This window comes from Desmodus rotundus, chromosome 1 (assembly GCF_022682495.2).
Source record: "Desmodus rotundus isolate HL8 chromosome 1, HLdesRot8A.1, whole genome shotgun sequence".
NCBI classification, from domain to species: Eukaryota; Metazoa; Chordata; class Mammalia; order Chiroptera; family Phyllostomidae; genus Desmodus; species Desmodus rotundus.
Window position 1 is genome coordinate 89,035,908 of NC_071387.1, and position 19,854 is coordinate 89,055,761.

At 41.0% G+C, this 19,854-nt stretch overlaps 1 protein-coding gene across 1 annotated transcript in view; it reads left to right on the forward strand.

Annotated features, from left to right (window-relative positions):
• Positions 1–19,749, forward strand: part of LOC112304861 (phospholipid-transporting ATPase ABCA3-like) — a 298,559-nt gene extending 278,810 nt beyond the window's left edge. The window contains exons 29-30 of the mRNA XM_024560544.2: positions 19,165–19,238; positions 19,630–19,749. Of these exons, the coding sequence (XP_024416312.2) occupies positions 19,165–19,238; positions 19,630–19,749 (194 nt within the window). The remainder of the gene's footprint in view (positions 1–19,164; positions 19,239–19,629) is intronic.
• The last annotated feature ends 105 nt before the right edge of the window (positions 19,750–19,854 follow it).

Genomic DNA, 19,854 nt, shown 5'->3' on the forward strand with positions numbered 1-19,854 from the left:
GACAGAATAAAAAAGAAACTGATATGGAAACTATAGTTAAATATGATTTTAAAAGAGAATAAATAAACATTACAAGGAAAAGTTATCTAGTATATACTCACATATTTTAAAAAGAACTTACCAAAGAGATGAGAATATTTAGTACAGATCATTCTACACAACCTCAAGGAAAATTGACTGTTTTTTTTAGTGGAATTCTTTTTTTAAAGATTTTATTTATTTATTTTTAGAGAGAGGAGAAGTGGGGAAGAAAGAGAGGGAGAGAAACATCAATGTGTGGTGTCCTCTCTCACGCCGCATACTGGGGAGCTGGCCTGCAACCCAGGCGTGTGCCCTGACTGAGAATTGAACCATCAAGCCTTTGCTTCGCAGTCCAGCATTCAATCCACTGAGCCACACCGGCCAGGGCCCATGTATTTTTTTAAATGCACAAATAAGACAACTTTGTTTCTTCCAATGGAAGATTATATACTCTGAAAAGCCCTCTTGGTAAAATAAAACAAGAACTTGGTAGAAATTAAAGAAATACAACCTTAATGTGAAAATTGCCTCAGAAACAAAAGTCAGAATACTCTTTAACAACCAAAAAAAGAAAACAGGAGTAAAAGAAGAAAATAAAGTAAAAGAACAGTGAGCTATAAGGACACGCAAATCCTGGAAGCAAATGCCATTGTCAGCACTGGGACCAGTGACAAAGCTCTGGACCTTCCCAGGTTGCGGAGCTCATGCCGAGACTGCCATGTGATGGGGACCATCTAAGTGGGTACTCAGTAGCATCTTCTGATTCCAAGCAGGAGCACTCAGAGATCTGTGGAGGAAGGCATCCCTAATTTAGGTTTGGAGAGGAGAAATACAGGAGGCAGATAGAAGAAAGTACCAGAGAAAGGTCTAAGAAGCCATATTATTTAATACATCCCAGAAGACTCTAAAGAAGGAACCCTACAGTACAGAATGCTAAAGCTAGAAAAAATTTTTCTGGGGTCCAAGATGGGGGATTCTAACCAGACCAAAAATACAGCTACATATGGAACAATTTCTGGTGAGAAAGAACTGAAAATTAGCTGAGAAGGTTTTTTTGCACAACAAGGGATAAAAGGGCCACATCAAGATAGGTAGGAGAGGCAGAGTCAGAGTCTCAACAAAAACCCCACCCCTGACTTCTGGTCAAAATGGAGACATAAGTAAACACACTTTGCCTCCTTGCACAACTATAGCAAAAATTAAAACTAGACTACAAAACAAATATCACTCAGATTTGTTATAAAATCAAGCTTTATGGAAGTCCCACAACCAAGAATTTAAAGAAGCCACATTCATTCAGATGGGTAGGAGGGGCAGAGACATGGAGAAGTGCAGAGAGGTGTGGAGACACAGAACAGGTAGTTCCCATTCATATGTGGTGGATTAAAATTGGGCGGGATACCATGTGAGCAAGGGATCCAACCACAGACCACACTACCCAACCCAGAGTTTCAGATAAGTCCCCATAACTTCTGGCTATAAAAACCAGTGAGGGTTGGGGCAGCTGAGAAACTGCAGAGTTCTCAGGAGCCTCCTCTTAAAAGGCCTGCAATGGTCTCAGGACTTACCCAGACCCACCCCCTCTGGGATTCAGCACTAGGGCAAACAGCTGGAAGGGCAGCAGTGGCTTACAGGGAAAAAGCAAAGTAACTGGCAGCAGAGCAAGTGCCAGGCAAATCTCCAGAGGCTAGGCAGTGGCATTGTCCCCTCTCTGAGCTCTCCCCCACACAGGGCCCAGAGCAGTGATATGGGTTGCCCCATCCTGGCGATTACCTAAGGTTCCACGTCACACAATTTACAGGGGTGTTTTCTACAATAGGCCATGCTACTAAGACAAAGAGTCAAAGCTCCATATTGTTCTTAATTTTCTACCCAAAACTCTACCTAACACACAGAAACAAACACAGGGAGGCTGCCAAATTGAAGAGATAAAGAAATAAGGCCCAAATGAAAAAACAGAACAAAATTCCAGAAAAAGAACTAAATAAAATGGAGATAAGCAATCTATCAGATGCAGAGTTCAAAAAATTGGTTATCAGGATACTCAAAGAAATCATTGGATACTGCAAGAGAATAAAAAAGACCCAGGCAGAAGTGAAAGTAAAAATAAGTGAAATAAATAAAAATCTACAGGAGCCAATAGTGGAGGGGACAAAGCTGGAGAATGTGGAGAATCAAATCAATGACTTAGAACATAAAGAACAAAAAAGCATTCAATCAGAGCAGCAAGAAGAAAAAAGAATTAAAAAAAAAACAAGGATAGACTAAGGAGCCTCTGGGTTATCCCCAATGTACCAACATCCAAATCATAGGGGTGCCAGAAGGAGAAGAGGAAAAGCAAGAAATTGAAAACTTACTTGAAAAAATAATGGAAAAAAAAACCCTTCCCTAATTTAATGAAGGAAATAGACATGCAAATCTAGGAAGCACAGAGAATCCCAAACATGCTAGACCCAAAGAGGACCACACCAAGACACATCATAATTAAAATGCCAATGGTTAAAGATACAGAGAGAATCTTAAAAGCAGCAAGAGAAAAGCAGTTAGTTACCTAAAAAGGTGTTCCCATAAGAGTGTCAGATGATTTCTCAAAAGAAACTTTGCAGACTAGAAGGGACTGGCAAGTATTCAAAGTGATGAAAAGCAAGGACCTACAACCTAGATTACTCTGTCCAGCAAGCTATCATTTAGAATGAAAGGGCAGATAAAGTGCTTCCCAGACAAGGTAAAGCTAAAGGAGTTCATCATCGCCAAGCTATTATTATGTTAAAGGAAATTATATAAGAAAAGTAGAGGATCAAACTATTAACATTAAAATGGCAATAAGTTCACAACTATCAACAATTGGATCTAAAAAACAAACTAAGTAAATAAGCAGAACAGGAACAGAATAATAGAAATGGAGATCATTTGGAGGTTTATTAGTGGAGAGGAGGAAAGGGAAGAAAGGGGGGAAATGTGCAGGGATTAAGAAGTATAAATTGGTAGGTACAAAATAGGGGAGTAATAAGAACAATATGGAAATGGAGAAGCCAAATAACTTATATGCATGACCCATGTACATGAACTAAGGAGGGGGGGTGCTGGAGGGAATGAGAGTACTGGGTAGAGAGGAGCAAAGGGGGAAAAATTGGGACAACTGTAACAGCATAATCAATAAAACATATATTTTTTTCTTTTTTTTTTAAAAGGTGGAGACACTTTTATTATTTTTTTTAATGTGACAACTAAGTTGGGTTTTTTTAAGATTTTATTTATTTCTTTTTAGAGAGAGGGGAGGGGAGGGAGAAAGAGAGGGAGAGAAACATCAATGTGTGGTTGACTCTCACATGGCCCCCATTGGGGACCTGGCCTGCAACCCAGGCATGTGCCCTCACCGGGAATTGAACCAGCGACCCCCTGGTTCGCAGCCCATGCTCAATCCACTGAGCCACACCAGCCAGGGCTAAAATATATTTTTAAATAAATAAATCCCACCCCTGGTGCAGTGATTCCACACAGGGAGGGATTTTAACACTTAAGAGCTTCTCCCTGAAGAGGTAGAGGTTTGAGCCCCATATTTGGTACCACAAACCTTGGGACCTTCACTGAAGTGACGAGACCCTTAAAAACATTTTACTTTGGCCCTTCTTTGTGTGGCTTAGTGGACTGAGTGCCAGCCTGCAAACCAAAGGGTCACCAGTTCGATTCCCAGTGTAGGGCACATGCCTGAGTTGTGGGCCAGGTCCCCAGTAGGAGGCATGTGAGAGGGAACCACACATTGATGTTTCTCTCCCTCCCTTCCTTTCTCTAAAAATAAATTTTTAAAAATATTTAAAAAAATTTTACGTTGGAAACCAGTAAGGCTTATGCCTAAAGGTTGTGGGGTTGAAGGGCTGTAGGATCTGAGATACTCTTTTTGAGGGGGTAACATGGCCCAGGATCCAATGCAAAGGCGCATCAGTTTGAGAGGTACTTGGATTATGTGTGAAGAAGATTTATTTGTTAATCTTAGAACATCTACTGAAGGGTCAAGACCAGCTGGGAATTTTGGGGGTAATGGAGGTGCTGGAAAGTGCCATTTTTGTGCTGTCCCTCACCCAGGTGGGCATACAAACCATGGTCATTCCTGTTTTCAGTGCTCTTGCTCTGCATCACTAGAGCTGTGGGCATGTCTTTCCTCACCACTCCCCTGCAGCCTTGCTAAACCTGCAAATGAGTGCAGTCCACACAGAAAACATCCCTTTATCACATTGCCCTGGTGACCAGTGGAATTTAGGTTCCTGGACCCTAGAACTATAACAATCAGAAAGCAATTCTGGGCAAGCGACCACACTTAGTGCACTGCACAGACAGCACAAGCACACTGAAGCACACCCCTAGTCTGCCTGTGAAAAAACCTATTTAGTTATCCTGGAGCTCCAACCTGAGGACAGGCTTCAGGTCTGCCACACATCTAGAGGCTACAGAGGTGCTCAGGGAAAGAGCCAGGGAGACTCCATCTTTGCACCCTCCCATGGTCTCCCTCATCTGAGGCCCCATTTTTTTTGCAGCTGTTGAAATTGGTAGTGTCATGAGCATATGTTCACAATAGTCTTTCCTATATAGTCCAACCTTCAGACCCCACTCGGATCATCTGATCCAGGCCTTAAGAACTGAAAGCAGCAAGTCACCTGTATGACCGATAGTCCTACAGGTGACACTGGCACCAAGAAAACAGGGAGCCAACACAAGTAACTGTGCTATTCACTTGGATTTTATTAATGCAGTTTCATTTGGCTTTTGTTAATGTAAATTTAACCCAAATCTATACTAACCTAATAACAATACCAATCACTCAGAAACAATCAGTAATAACATTACCTGAGAGAATTGGTTGGTAACAAACCCGAGTCCCAGAGTCTCAGTCTGAAGTCCGGGAGGCAGCACTATGGGCAAGGGAGCTTTCAGAATTTTGCAAGGAAGAATCTCCACAGCCAGGTGGGCAGCGGTACAGACAAAGTCCTCAGTCCAGCAGGGCATAGCCTCTGGCAGCTGATGCCAAGAGAGACAGTAGTGTGGCAGCATTCTGGTGTGTGGAGCTCAGGTGTCTCAGCAGTGATCTGAAGCCTGCCTCAGTTATACCCTTGAGAGTGGTATAATCCACCCTTCTGGATCTCTTGATAAGTGTCTTGGCACCCCTGACGGCAAGTGGGGAATTTCCCCAGGAGCTTTTCTATGAGTGGTCCCACTCTTCAGACACAGCTGTTCTGGTCACCTGTGCAGATATCTTAGGTGTGTCTCCTTGTCAGATGTGTTTAGTGTGACTTAGGTAGTTTCCTTCTTGGACCAAAGTATCATGGCTGACTGGCGGTCATCTTGGTTGACATGAGTGATGCTATTTTATCTTATATACTTTATCCCATCTTGACCAGACCAATGCCATATTTATTGGTCCTACTCTCCACAGGAGGACAACCAACTGAGTCAGGGCTTGTGCTGCCTGTCACTGCTTAGCCAAAAAGCAGAGACAGGGAATTATAATTGCACTTTTATTAATATCAGAGGCTAGCAGCCTGAGAAGGTGGCAGGTTAAAAACCTACCTGAAACCAGAAAAGAAACAAGCATTCGTGCTGCCTGTCACAGACCAAACCCAATAAGCAGAGACAGGGATTGAATCTTTATGGGCGCTTTATTCGTATGGCCGGAGGTCTGAGAAGATGGTGCATTTGCACCCTAACAGACTGTCTTACATTTTCTTTCAAGCAAGCCTTTTTATAACAGGGAATATACAAGGTTCAGTGAGGGGTTTTGAAATTCAAGGAAAATTAGATAAAAGGAATCTGCAGCATTCTCACCCTGTGCGGTTAGCCATTCACTGGGGCCTGTGGTCTCTTCCTGGAACACAATGGCCCAGAAGCCTCCACTTGTTTCCCAGGTTGTAATCTTTAGCAGTGACCCCACTGTCCCAGGAGCCAGGATGGCCTTATCTGAAGTTTCTGAAACAATAGCTTGAACATATGCATTACTCACTAGGCTTATAACTATTTACCTTTAACTAGAATTTTCCAAGTCTTGAGTCCTCTATCATATCCACCTTCCCTTGAGCTTTGAGAAGCAAGTTTATATAGGGGAAATGTAGGAATTTGGTAGGCAGAAATGCCTAGGGGGAGCTCAGACATGCTGTTTTTCTTGGTAGGAGCAGCTGAAAGGGAGGGAGAGCTAAAAGGGAGGTCAGGGTTTCTGCCCAAGCTGGCTCCTCCATTCCTGTGTTCTCTCTCTATTTGCATTAGAATTCCTCTTCTTCCCTTCCCCAGAGATCTGTGGTTTAGGTTAAGTATTCTCTGATTAGGGAGGAGAGGTATTGTAAGCAAGCAGACCAGAGTAACCTGGAAGCAACATGTAAACCAAACTTGTTAGGTCGGAGTCACTCAAGAAACCAGATGGATGCAGTGAGCCAAGGAGCAGGGTTTATTAGCGGGGAATAAAAGGGGAAAGTGGAGCCAACCAATAGAGGTTAAGACTCTCTGAGTTGTTCTTAGGGCAGGGTTTTTAAGCGCAAAAACCTGCAAAGGGTAACTGGTTGGGGTGTCAGAGTCTGATTGGCTAGAGCTGGTTGCTGGGTGCCATTTCTGCTGACCATTCATTTTGTCAGCCTCAGGTTAAAGCTGCATCCTGTTATGCTGGATAGGCCTACCCCAGACCCCAATCTTAGCTGGGCATTTGTTTGTCCTGGATAGGGTCAGCTGGCAGTTTCCCAGGCAAGCATTTTCCCAGGCTGCAGTTTCCCGCCTGGTGATTTTCCATTCCTCCTAGGCCTGCCTAGGTCTGTCAAAACTATTACCCACAACTCCATTATTCCAAATCAGTGCTCAGAAACAAATTTTCAACCAAACCATCTAATTTTTCCAATCACTTCCCAGATCCATTTCATTTTACATGTTTAGGAGGCTTATGGGGTGCAGAGACTGGGAAATTCCATTTTCACTTTCCCACACCCAAGGGAGGTCGGTCTGCCACAGGCAATTCTCAACCCCATGTTGGGGACCAGATACTGTTACAGAAACCCTTCGCCCCTGGGGGTCTTGTTACTTTATGGCTCTTCTTGCCCACCCCCTTCCACCAGTAGGAATTGTGGCTCTCAATGCCAGAGTTTGGTAAAAAGGAAAGGAACTATTTCTTAAAAGTTATGCAGTTTCAGAATAATGGTGGAATGTCACCATAAAATTTCAAAGTCCCTTTAAAACACCCACAAACACACACACACAGTCGTGCCTCCCCTTGCCAAACCAGGCCAGTCAGGTGTATTGTATTTCAAGGAAAGAAAATAAAGGTCTGTAGCTCAGCTAGTCTCCCATTCTTAATCCAAAACCATGTGGCCTTCCTCCTGGTGTGCTGGGAAATCCTTCTGCATCCTTTCAAACTATGTAGCCGAGAGAGAGAGAGAGAGAGAGAGAGAGAGAGAGAGAGAGAGAGAGAGAGAGAGAGAGAGAGAGAGAGAGAGAGAGAGAGAGAGCGCGAGCGCTACCCACTGCTGCTACCTCCTGCTTTCCTACTTTCTAAAGTGTGGTCAAGAGAACCCCCTCTCTGCTCCCAAACTGTGTGATTAAGCTCCCAAATGCCTGCCTGCCTGGGTTGAAATCCCTGCTGGAATCTACCTCCATAACTCCATTTCCTACTCCTCCCACACTGGGATACACCTCTCAGTAGTCTGGTTTCTTCTGCCTTTCTGAGCTGCCATTGTTAGTCCAGGCAAGCCTGGCCCTCTGATGCAGAAGCCGCCTCCAAGCCACTCTTGAGGGTGCAGGAAGCCGCTCCAGCTACATCTTTTCAAGGGTTAGAGTTATGCCAATCTCCCAGACCCAGGCAGACTATTTAGTATTTCTGTGAGGCTAGACTGCTGTTATGCAAAATAATTCTCAGTCTCTGTGCTTCTGCTTTTCCCAGACCTCAGGTTAGGCTTTTTTTTTGGGGGGGGGGCTTATTTGCCTATACCCCTTTCTGAATCTCATTACACACCCATTAGAATTTAAACCATTTACTCTCAAGTGTCCTTGGTTAGGGAATATAAGGATTTACTAGCTGGCTGTAAATTGCTCAAACGGTTTGGCCTTTAATTTTCTTAACTCAGTTTCTCCATTCCACTTGCCCAAGAATTTTCCTAGCTTCTTATTATTCTGTCTCACTGACAACGGAGTCACTTCCACATATCCTGGTTTGGAGGTCAGCAGGCTTTACAATTGCAGTCCCATTGGACTGTATATATTTGCATACTTTAAGCTTCTGCCTGAGGGTCTGGCATCAGCCTAAAACTAGGTGCTACCTCGGATCACTCCCTTTGGAACACTGACAGGAGTTAGTACACTGTCAACAACTGGGACCTATCCAGAATAAAACAGGCTACTTAGATAATCACAAGGTTTAAGAGACAATCAAGAGCTAGGGTAAGGTTGAATGACAAGGTTTATCTCCTACATAAGGCCACACCCTCAAAAATGAATAATGTCTGTTTTGCCTAATACATAGAAACACAGAGTTGAGCAAAATGAGGAAATAAATATGCTCCAAAAAAAAAGCAGACAAGGAAAATTTAGAAAAATACCTCAGTGACATGGAGATTAATATTCTTTTCTTTTTTTTACTTTTTTATTAATTTTTTCTTTTTTATTGTTGTTCAATTACAATTGTCCCCATTTCCCCCATTTCTCTCCCCTGCCCTACACCCTCCCTACCACCAACATTCGATCATCCCCCTGAGTCTTTGTCAATGGGCCCTCTATACATGTCTTTGATGACCTTTCTCCTTCTTTCCCCTATTATCCACCTCCCCCCATCCTCTGGTTACTGACCATTTGTTCTTTATGTCCATGTCTCTGGTTCTATTTTACTTGCTTGATGGTTTGGTGTGCTTTCACTATTAGGTTTCACTTAAAGGAGAGATGATCTGGTATTGTGTCTAACCACCTGCTTTACTTCACTTAACATAACACTCTCCATTTCCATCCATGCTGTCCTGAAGGGTAGGAGTTCCTTCATTCTTTCTGCTGCATAGTATTCCATTATGTAAATATACCCCAATTTTGATCCACTCATTTACTGATGGGCACTTAGGATGTTTCCAGCATTTGGCTATTGTAAATAGTGCTGCTACGAACATTGGGATGCATAGGTTCTTATGAATTGGTGTTTCAGAATTCTTAGGGTATAATCCCAGCAGTGGAATTGCTGGGTCAAAGGCAGTTCCATTGCAGGTTTTTTGAGGAAATTCCATACTGTTTTCCACAGTGGCTGTACCAGCCTGCATTCCCACCAACAGTGCACAAGGGTTACCTTTTCTCTACAACCTCACCAGCACTTGTTGCATATTTATTTTGTTATGATGGCCATTCTCACTGGTGTGAAGTGGTATCTCCTTGTGGTTTTAATTTGCATCTTTCTGATGGCTAGCAATGCTGAGCCATGTCTCTGGCATATGAACAGACATACAGAACAATAGAACAGAATAGAGAGCCCAGAAATAAACCCAAGTCATGGTCAATTAATATTTGACAAAGGGGGCAGAAGCAGAAAACCCTTGTTCATATGTTCCTGGGCCTTCTGTATGTCCTCCTTCAAGAAGTGTCTTTTCAGGTCCCTGGCCCAGTTTTTTAATTGGATCGTTTGCCTTCGTGGAGTGAAGTCATGTGAGTTCTTTATATATTTTGGAAATTAAACCCTTGTCCAAGATATCATTGGCAAATATACTTTCCCACATGGTTGGTTCCCTTTACATTTTACTGATGTTATCTTTAGCCATGAAGAAGCATTTTAATTTACTGTAGTCCCATTTGTTTATTCTTTCCTGTATATTCCTTGCTCTAGGGGACGTATCAGTAAAAATATTGCTGCATGGAATATCTGAAATTTTCCTACCTATATTCTCCTCTATGGCGTCATGAGATATATTTAAGTCTTTTATCCACCCTTAGATTATTTTTGTGTATGGTGTAAGTTCATGGTCAATTTTCATTTTTTTGCATGTAGCTGTCCAGATCTTCCAACAGCATTTGTTGAAGAGGCTATTTTTACTCCATTTTATGCTTCTGCCCCCTTTGTCAAATATTAATTGACCATGACTTGGGTTTATTTCTGGGCTCTCTATTCTGTTCCATTGCTATGTGTGTCTGTTCTTACACCAGTACAAGACTATTTTCATTACAGTGGCTTTGTAATGTAGTTTGACATCAAGTATTGTGATCCCTCCTACTTTGTTCTTCTTTCTCAAAATTGCTGAGGGTTCTGGGTCATTTAGGGCTCCATATAAATTTTGAAATGTTTCTTCTATATCTGTGAAATATATCTTTGGTACTGTAATAGGGATTGCACTAAATCTATAAAGTGCTTTGGGTAGTATGGATATTTTGATGACATTATCTTCCAATCTGTGAACATGATATATGGTGCCATTTATTTGTGTCTTCCTTAATTTCTTTCTTCAGTGTTGTGTAGTTTTCTGAGTACAGTTCTTTTATTTCCTTGGTTAAGTTTATTCCTAGGTACTTTATCTTTCTACTTGCTATAGAGAATGGGATTTTTTCCCATTATTTCTGTTTCTGATATTTCATCGTTGGTGTACAAAAATGCTTTTGATTTCTCAATATTGACTTTGTATCCCACTGTTTTGCCATATTAACTTATTAGGTTGAGTAATTTTTTGGTGTAGTGTATAGAGTTTTCTATGTACATTATTATGTCATCTGCAAACAATTACAGTTTTACTTCCTTCTTTCCAATTTGGATGCCTTTTATTTCTTTTTCTGATTTGATTGCTGTGGCTAGAACTTCCAGTACTATGTTGAATAGAAGTGGTGGAAGTGGACAACCTTGTCTTGTTCCTAATTCATGGGAAAGCTATTAGTTTTGCCTTTTGAGTATAACGTTGGCTGTAGGTTTCTCGTATAGGGCCTTTATTGTGTTGTGGAATGCTCCCTCTACTCCCTTGCTTAGTGTTTTTATCACAAATGGGTGCTGTACCTTATGAAATGCTTTTTCCACATCTATTGATATGATCATGTGATTTTTGTCTTTCCTTTTGTTTATGTAATGTGTTATGTTTATTGATTTGTGAATATTGTACCACCCTTGCATATTTGGGATGTATCCCATTTGATTATGGTGTATGATCTTTTTAATTTATTGTTGATGCAGTTTGCCAATATTTTGTTCAGGATTTTAGCGTCTATGTTTATCAGCAATATTGACCTGTAGTTTTCTTTCATTATTGTGTCTTTATCTGCTTTTGGGATTAGGATGATGCTGACCTCATAAAAAGAGTTTGGGAGTCTTCCCTTTTCTTGGATTTTTTGGAATAGTCTGAGAAGGACAGGGGTTCTCTCTTCCTTGAATGTTTTTTAAAAATCTCCTGTTATGCCATCCAGTCCAGGGCTTTTATGTGCTGGGAGTGTTTTGATAACTGCTTCAATTTCACTAGCTATGATCGGTCCGTTCAGGCTTTCTCCTTCTACATGATTTAGTTCTGGAAGATTATATTTTTCTAGTAGTTTGTGTGTTTCACCGGGTTTTCCAATTTCTTGTTATGTAGTTGTAGTAACTTCTTACAATCCCTTGTATTTCTGTGGTATCAGTTATAATTTCTCCTCTTTCACTTCCAATTTTATTTATTTGGGTCCTTTCTCTTTTTTTCTTGGTGAGTCTGGTTAGAAACTTGTCAAATTTTTTTTATATTTCAGAGAACCAGCTCCTGGGTTTATTGATTCTTTGAATTGTTCTTCTAGGCTCTACGTCATTTAATTCTGTTATTTTCTTGCTTATTTCCTTCCTTCTGCTTGCTCTGGGATTTGTTTATTGTTGTTCCTCCAGTTCTTGTAGCTGTAGTATTAGGTTGTTATTTGAAATGCTTTTATCTTTTTTAGGTAGGCCTGTATTGCTATGAACTTACCCTTCAGGACTGCCTTCACTGTGTCTCATAAGTTCTGGACCATTGTGTGTTCATTTTCATTTGTTTCCAGAAACTTTTTGATTTCTTCCTTGATGTCATTCTTGACCCATTCATTATTTAATAGCATGCTATTCAGTCTCCATGAATTTGATTGGTTTCGAGTTTTTTCCTTGAGGTTGGTTTTTAGTTGCAAGCCCTTATGGTCTGAGAAAATGATTGATATATATCAATTTTCTTCAATTTGTTGATGATTGTTTTGTGTCCTGACATGTGGTCTTTCTTTGAAAATATCTATGTGCATTTGAAAAGAATGTGTATTTTGCTTCTTTGAGATGAAAGATTCTATATATATCAGTTAAGTCCATTTGATTTTGTCCATCGTTCAGTACTACAATATCCTTAGTGATTCCTTGTTTGGAAGATCTATTTATTGTTTACAGTAGGGTGTTAAAATCCCCTACTGTAAGTGTGTGCTCTGTAAAACTTGAAGTCACCCATGATTTTCCTTATATATTTGGGTGCTCCTATGTTGAGTGCCTATCAGTTTACAATGTTTATGTCTCCTTGATGGATTCTTCCCTTGAGTATTGTGAAGTGCCCTCCTATGTCTCTTTTTATGGTCTTTGTTTTGAAGTCTATTTTGTCTGATAATATGTATTGGCATACCAGATTTTTTTCCCTCCCCATTTGCTTGGATGTGTTTTTCCAACCCTTCACTTCTTTTTTTTTCTGAGGTGTATCTCTTGTAGGCAGAATATGTGTGGGTCACATTTTCTTTTCTTTTCTTTTTTTTAATAGTTTTAATTTATTTTTATTTTTTATTTTTTTATTTTTAATTATTTCATGTTTTCTTATCCAATCAGCCACATTATGTCTTTTGGTTGAGGCAGTTAATCCATTTAGATTTAAGGTTATTGTTGATAGGTACTTATTCATTGCCATTTTCCCCTTTTGTAACTGTGTCCCTCTCTCTCTCACTCTTTGTTCTTCATCTCCTTAAAGCAGTCCTGTTAGCATATCTTGCAAAGTTGGTTTGATGGAGGTATATTCTTTTAGCCTTCTTTTGACTGGGAAACTCCTTATTTCACCTTCCATTTTCATTGAGAGCCTTGCTGGGTAAAGTAGTTTTGGTTGCAGTCTTTTGCTTTTCATTACTTGGAATGTTTCTTTCTATTCCCTTCTGGCTTGTAGTGTTTCCGTTAAGAAGTCAGCTACTAGATTTAATGGAGCTCCCTTGTATGTTACTATTTGTTTATCTCTTACTGATTTTAAGATTCATTCTTTGTCTTTGAAACTTGGCATTTTAATTGTGATGTGTCTTGGAGTAGTCTTCTTTCTGTTCATCTTGATTGGGATCCTCTATGCTCTTGTATTTGCATGGGTTTTTCTCTCTCCAGGTTATGGAATTTTTCTGTCATTATTTTTTCAAACAGGTGTTCTATCCCTTGCTGTCGGGGGGCTTTAATTCAGCCCCCCCGGTCTGCCACGGATGAAGAAAAAGACTACCAAGACATGATCTGCTTGGGGAGGAAAGGTGGCCGTTTCTCTCAAAGGAGAAGGGCCCAGAGCCTCTCTCTCCAGGGGCTTTTATTAGGTCCATTCGCATAGGAATACAGATAAAGCTCATCAATCATTGTCAGCCAGTAAGGGTTAAACAATACAAGATTTACAGAGAACTTTGAGGGCTTATTCTGAGTTAACAGCCAATTAGTTAGAGGGCTATAAAACTTTAGGTGCCAGACTCATCTCAGGTCTGGACCCTTATCTTTTAAACTGAGGGTACAAATTAAGTAGGTTTCACAGGAATGTATGTATTTTTTCTTAGGCCTGATTCCCCAGGGAATCTGCCCCTCCCAGCACAGGACTGTACTGCCCTCTGTTATTGCTTCAGGCTTAAGTCAGGCAAGGGAAGTAAGGCAGCCAAAAGATTAGGAGACTTTTTGCAGACAGAATGAGGACTCAGGCTATTTCAAAGCCGAGGGGCGAGGGTCCATCACCCCCTTTTTCTATAGCCCCCCCGAGTCCTTCCCTGTGAGCTTATCCCTGGTGATCAGAGCCTGTCTTAGGTTGATCCTCCCTTGAGGATTCTTACCCGTCATTGGCTAACTGGCCAAGCTCGAGGCCAAGCAGGGTGAAGTGGGCAGAGGTGGCACACCTGCCAGGGAGATAAGCTTTGTCTCCTTAGTGGCTTATGGTCCCAACTCTGACTCAGCCTTAACCATGGGGGGTTACAGCCTCTGAAACCAGGCAGGGCGGTTCCCAACACCTTGCTCATTTTATTCTCCTTCTGGTATTCCTATGATTTGAATGTTGTTGCATTTCTTGTTGAACTGAAGTTCCCTTAGGCTATACTCATACTTTTTGGGTCTTTTTTTCATGCTGCTCTCTTCCCAGTATTTCATTCTACCTTGTGTTCCAGCTCACTAAAACAATCCTCTGCTTCATTCAACCCAGCTGTAATTCCTTCTAGTTTATTTTTTTAATTCAGAAATTGTATTTTTCATTTCTTCCTGGTTCTTGTTTATAGTTTCTGTTTCCTTTTTTATGCTGTTGTTGTTCCCACTCAGTTCCTTGTGGTTGTCATTGAGTTCCTTGAGCATTCTTGTAAAAATTCTTTTGGATCTATGTTGATGGTATGCTTCCCTTCATTTCATTTAGCTCTTTATTGGGGATTCTTCCATTCCTTTTGATTGGGGTTTCTTTCTTCATCACCCCATTTTTGATGACTGTTTTCTCTTTTTTTTAAGTTTTTGTGTCTAGAATGCTCTGCTTTGCCTGCTGTCTTCATGGGATGGACTTCTGTGGTAGGAATTCTGTGGGACTCAGTGGTGTGGTCTCTTTGATCTCCTTGTCTGGATGGTCTAGGATTGCCCTTTCCTCCATTTGTGTGGGCTCTCTTGTTGTATTTTGGCTTTACTTGTTGGTGGCTTCTTTGTTGGTGAGTTCTCCCCTCTATTGGTCTTACTGGTAGTCAGAACTCCCACCTTGTTTTGTATGCTGTTGTACAGGTGTTAGTTTACAAAGTAGTATTACCAGACAGCCAAAGCTATGCCAGCAAAAAGAGCCCCCTACCACATCAGCAATCTTGACCGCAATTGAGCAAAGATTAATAAAGGTGAAGACAGATTATGAATATTATAAAATATGACAAAAGGTATATGAGATGACTAAAAGAGGGGCAAATATTTCAGTGGTAAGAGGGAGAATTCATAAGAGTAATGATAGAACTGAGGTGAAGAAAGGGAGAGAATAAAATTTAAAACATAAATAAAACACAAAAGGGCAATGGGAACAATGGGGTAAGAAAAGGGAAGAGTATACTATGAGGTCTGAAGTAAAATTGAAAAGGTATTGGACCCACACGAGCAAAATTGCAAAAAAGCAGAGCAGGTTCAATAGCTACAACAGCTGAATGAAGTTTAAAAAGGTGGAATGGGGGCAAGAATATTGTAAAAAAGAGAAATAGAATATGAAATGTCTACCATAAATAAAAATGATTTTGAGAGGATTGGGGAAGCAAACTTTAAGAGTAAGGAGCAAAGCCCAGGTTGGGAGAGGGAGGAAAAAAAGAAATAAAATGAAATAAAATTCCTCACTCAACTGATAAGGGTTGCAGGGAGGCAAAATGGAGTAAGAAAACAGGAGAGTATGCTGTGGGATTTAAAGTACAAACAAATAGTGAACAAATAGGAGTTGTGTTGGAAAACTACAGCAATGGCCATCATAGTTCACCAAACTAGCCACAATTTACAAAATATGGAAAAGAAATAAGACTCTTATAAGAGGGGAAAAAGAATGTGAGCTGACTTAGGAAAGAAGAGTGCTTATGCAAGGTCAGATGGAGGAGAAATAGTGAGAATAAGGGATAGGAACACGGCATGGTGTAAGAGAAAACAAAGTTTACCACAACAGTAATAAAGTTCAGGAAGATGGAGAAATAAATGAGTTAGGACCAGGGAAGGGTGCTGTGTAGATTTGGAATAACAACAATATGATTTTAAAAAATACGTAATCTGAATAAAAAGTAAAAGACCAAGAGTAGTGAGTTATTTAGAGTACAAGTGAAGTGAAAGAAGAAAATTAAAATGGAATATGAAAGGGATAAAAACAAGACAAAACAAATAACTACAAACAAAAAACCCTACATAAATGAAGAGAAAGAGATAGAAAAACATACAAGTTCTGATGAAGAGCAAGGTGAAATTTTTCTCAGCTATTGGTGTTCACCATCTGACTTCTTTCTGGATCTGTCTCTGGTTTTGTCTCAGCTCCAGGTCTTACTATCCTACTCTTGCAAGGAAAAAAAAAAAAAAAAAAGCCACTTACTGGTGTCTGTTAAGCCTGAACAGCTAGTTTTGTAGATCTTCCTGGCTCTTGTAGACAATGAAGGACTGGGCTCTGCTTTCACTTTCTGGTGGTTCCACAAGGAAGTAAGCTCAGTCTTCACTACTATAATCACAGGTGCCCATTTTCCAGCCCTCGCCCTCAGAGTACTATGTGGCCTGCACTCTCTACTCTGCACAGTTGAACCAGGATGGCACCGATTAACCACCTCACTTTGTACCCCTTTGATTAATCCATGAAGTACACTGAGTGGGAGCTAACCATGCCCACAGTCCCCCATCCGTGATGGCCGGGCAGCTGCACATGCAAGGTCCCTGTCCAGTGCACCACAGTTCCCCTTTTCAAAAAAGTCTCTTTGGGCTCTGCTGCCACTCAGAGCCATCGCCCTGCTTTTTAGACCCTCCAATTCTCGGGCAAGTCCAGACTCTATCTCAAACACTGCCAGTCGCAGCCCACCCCTTCTCCTAACTCCAGGTGCCAGAATCCCCCCAACTCTCTGGCACTCTCCTGGCCAGCAACTGCTGCCCCAACCTGGTGCACCACCAACTTTGTGTGTGTCTGTTTGCCTTTTCTCCCTCCCTGCCACTTTATACATTCAGGTCTCTCCTGGTGAGGGTCTGTGATTTGGCCCTAGGAGAGGAGAGAGCCACTAGGCTGCTGTCACTGACCCAGCTCTTCTCCAACGTTTTCAAGGTGGCAGCTGCATTTTCTGGTGCCAAGTCCAAGGACTGTCCCTGTCTGGGGACTTCCCCGTCTGGCTACAAAACCTCATTACCACCTGCTTTGAAGCATCCTCTGAACACTTTGGCTTCCAAAGTTCCTATCAGCTAAGATTCAGTTGGTTATTCATTTTGTCCTCCAGAAGATCAACTAAGTTTCCCAGTTGGGTGCATGAGCAAGTGGGCTCAGCACCCCCCTACTTTGCCACCATCTTCTCTCTCCTTATGTTCTTATAGTTTCAGTAGCTGAGTGGTAAATAAATTGTGGATATTTTTACTCCAGATTATAGTTTAGAAAGGAAAATAAATGAATTATAGCTAGATACAACCACATGAGTCTTACAAAAACTTAGTGAAAGAAGTAATACAGAGAGCTACCAGATCACTGAAGAGGAGTAGGAAGGGGCCTTAGGAGGAGGTTGCTCCAGGCAATGGTGAACAGCCTAGGATGGGATTGGCCGAGAAGCTGAATACCTCTGAAGCACATGGAATTATGGGCCAGAAGATTAAAATAAAAAGAGGGCAGAGAGTGATTCTTGGGCTCTCTCCCTAAAGGGTGCCTGAATTATCATGCTGCAGCTGCTTGCGTTTCCCAAAGGGTGGTATTTTGAATGGGAGAAGAAACTCTGGGTGCAGGCTAGGATCGGGCTGGGCGGGCAAGGGTGGCAGAGTTGTTTTTCTTTGGGTGTTCTAGAGGGGATGGTCTCTGATGCAGAAGCTGACCATTCCCCCCAAATTGTGTAGCTTTTGTATCTTATGTTGTTTTAGTTTATAAACTAATCCTATAGAAATAAGATAAAAACTAACAGGGCAAATGATAGGGGAAATCAAGAGTTAAAGATTTTAGCTTTAATTGATAGGCCTAAGTGACTTATGCATGTGGAAAGCTATTGTTTCAAACGTGTGTGGGTGTTGAATAAGGACACCTTTATAACCAAACCTTTGCCTCCAGAATTTTGCCTAGAGGGTGGTGGTGTGCAGCAGGACCCCAGGTGCTGTTTTGTAACAGAAGCAGAAAGAAAAGAATATACATTAGTTCAGGGTGTCTGACCCGTGGCTCACAGGACGCATGCAGCTCAGGATGGCTATGAATGCAGTCCAACACAAAATCGTAAATTTACTTTAATCATTATGAGATTTTTTTGTGGTTAGGTGTTGAAGGGGATTTAATGTGTAGCCCAAGACAACTCTTCTTCTTCCAGTGTGGTGCAGAGACATCAAAAGGTTGGACACCCCTGCTAGATGATTCCATTCACATAAGGTTCAAAAGTAGGAAAACTCTGCCTAAATTTAGGGGTACATGCATAGGTGCAAAAAACACTAAAAAAAGTCCATAATAAAAATAAATGTATGAGTTATATTTTATGGGGGACACAGGCTGGGAAGTGGCACATGGGACTGATATTTGCTTTGAATAACTCATGAAGCTCTGTTTTAAATACTTCACATTCAAAAAAAGAAAAGTCTTATGGGACCATGGAGACAATACATGCTTTAAAATTCATATTAAGAAAATCTACACATCATTATAAACATGTATTTTTTTACTTCAACACATTTTAATTCATTAATCCAATTTGCAAAAATCTGAAAATATGCATTAAGTGTAAACACCTCAGTTCAAAATTAGAAATGGTTTCTTACTCACCAGTAAAAAAAAAAAAAAACCAAAGCATCCTGACTTGGGAGATGTATATGTATAACTGCCTCTTTCCCATGGCATGTCATCAGAGTGAGGAGGCCTTGTGTGTCTCTCCTCCCCAGCAAGCACACTGTTCAGATATACCACCTCACACAAGCAGACTGAACATCTTCCCAGCTCATATTCTCAGCACCATGTGCAGGAATAAAGTCTTAATAGTAACATTAGAATTTTTGAAGATTTGGGTTCATTCATTGGGCATGTGAGCTGACCTTTTGTATGCGTGTGTCTGCAAGCCTGCCCTCAATAATTATGAGCTTCACATAATAAGGCTATTTCTTTGGGAATAAATCTGCTGAAAAAACCATGTCATACGAACCAAAGAGCATGGGTTATTTGATCATACCCTCTTTTGTCATAATGGCATTTATTTGTAGTTCTATTATATATAATTAAGTAGATGTAGCAGTATTTTGGCAATTTTGAATGAAATCTGTAAGATTACTCACCTATCCTACGTGTAATGTATTTACTTTTTCAGGTAGCATATTAAAGCAGGAGAACCAAGGGAACCTGAACTACTACATTCCCAGCAAGGACAACAGCTGGGCAAAGGTGACTAGAAACCATGCCTTTCTAACATTACATGTTAAGAGAGGACTAATGACGAGGGAAATATTTACTATTTAGGCATGTGTAATGGGAACCTAATGTAGGAGCAAAGACTTTTGGTTACTTTTCAGACAAACTTGATTTTATTTGCTTGAATTTCTGCTCCCTAAATCCCATTATTAGTCCATGTCCATCAAGAAAATGAGGAAAGAGAACTCCATCTATCAGTTTCTTGATCATATATTCTGCTTTTTTTCCTCACTTCCCCTTCTGGGCTTTTCTGCTGCCAACATTAACTAGGCAGAGGTTGGAAGAAGTGGAGGAGAGGCTGGCTCATCTGGGTTGGGGCTAGAGGGAAGACTGCAATGGTGACTGCACCTTTTTGTTGTTGAAGGTATTCGGTATTTTGGAGGAAGCTAAAGAGCAATTCAAATTAGAAGATTATTCAATCAGCCAGATAACACTGGAACAAGTCTTCCTGACTCTTGCTAACCTACAGAACACAGATGATTGAAGATGATTCTAAAGCAAAGGTGACATGAGATTCAGTTCCCACCTGTGACCTATGTATGTCCTCTTAGGGTAGTATCTACTACCCCTGGATACACAGAGGGGCATT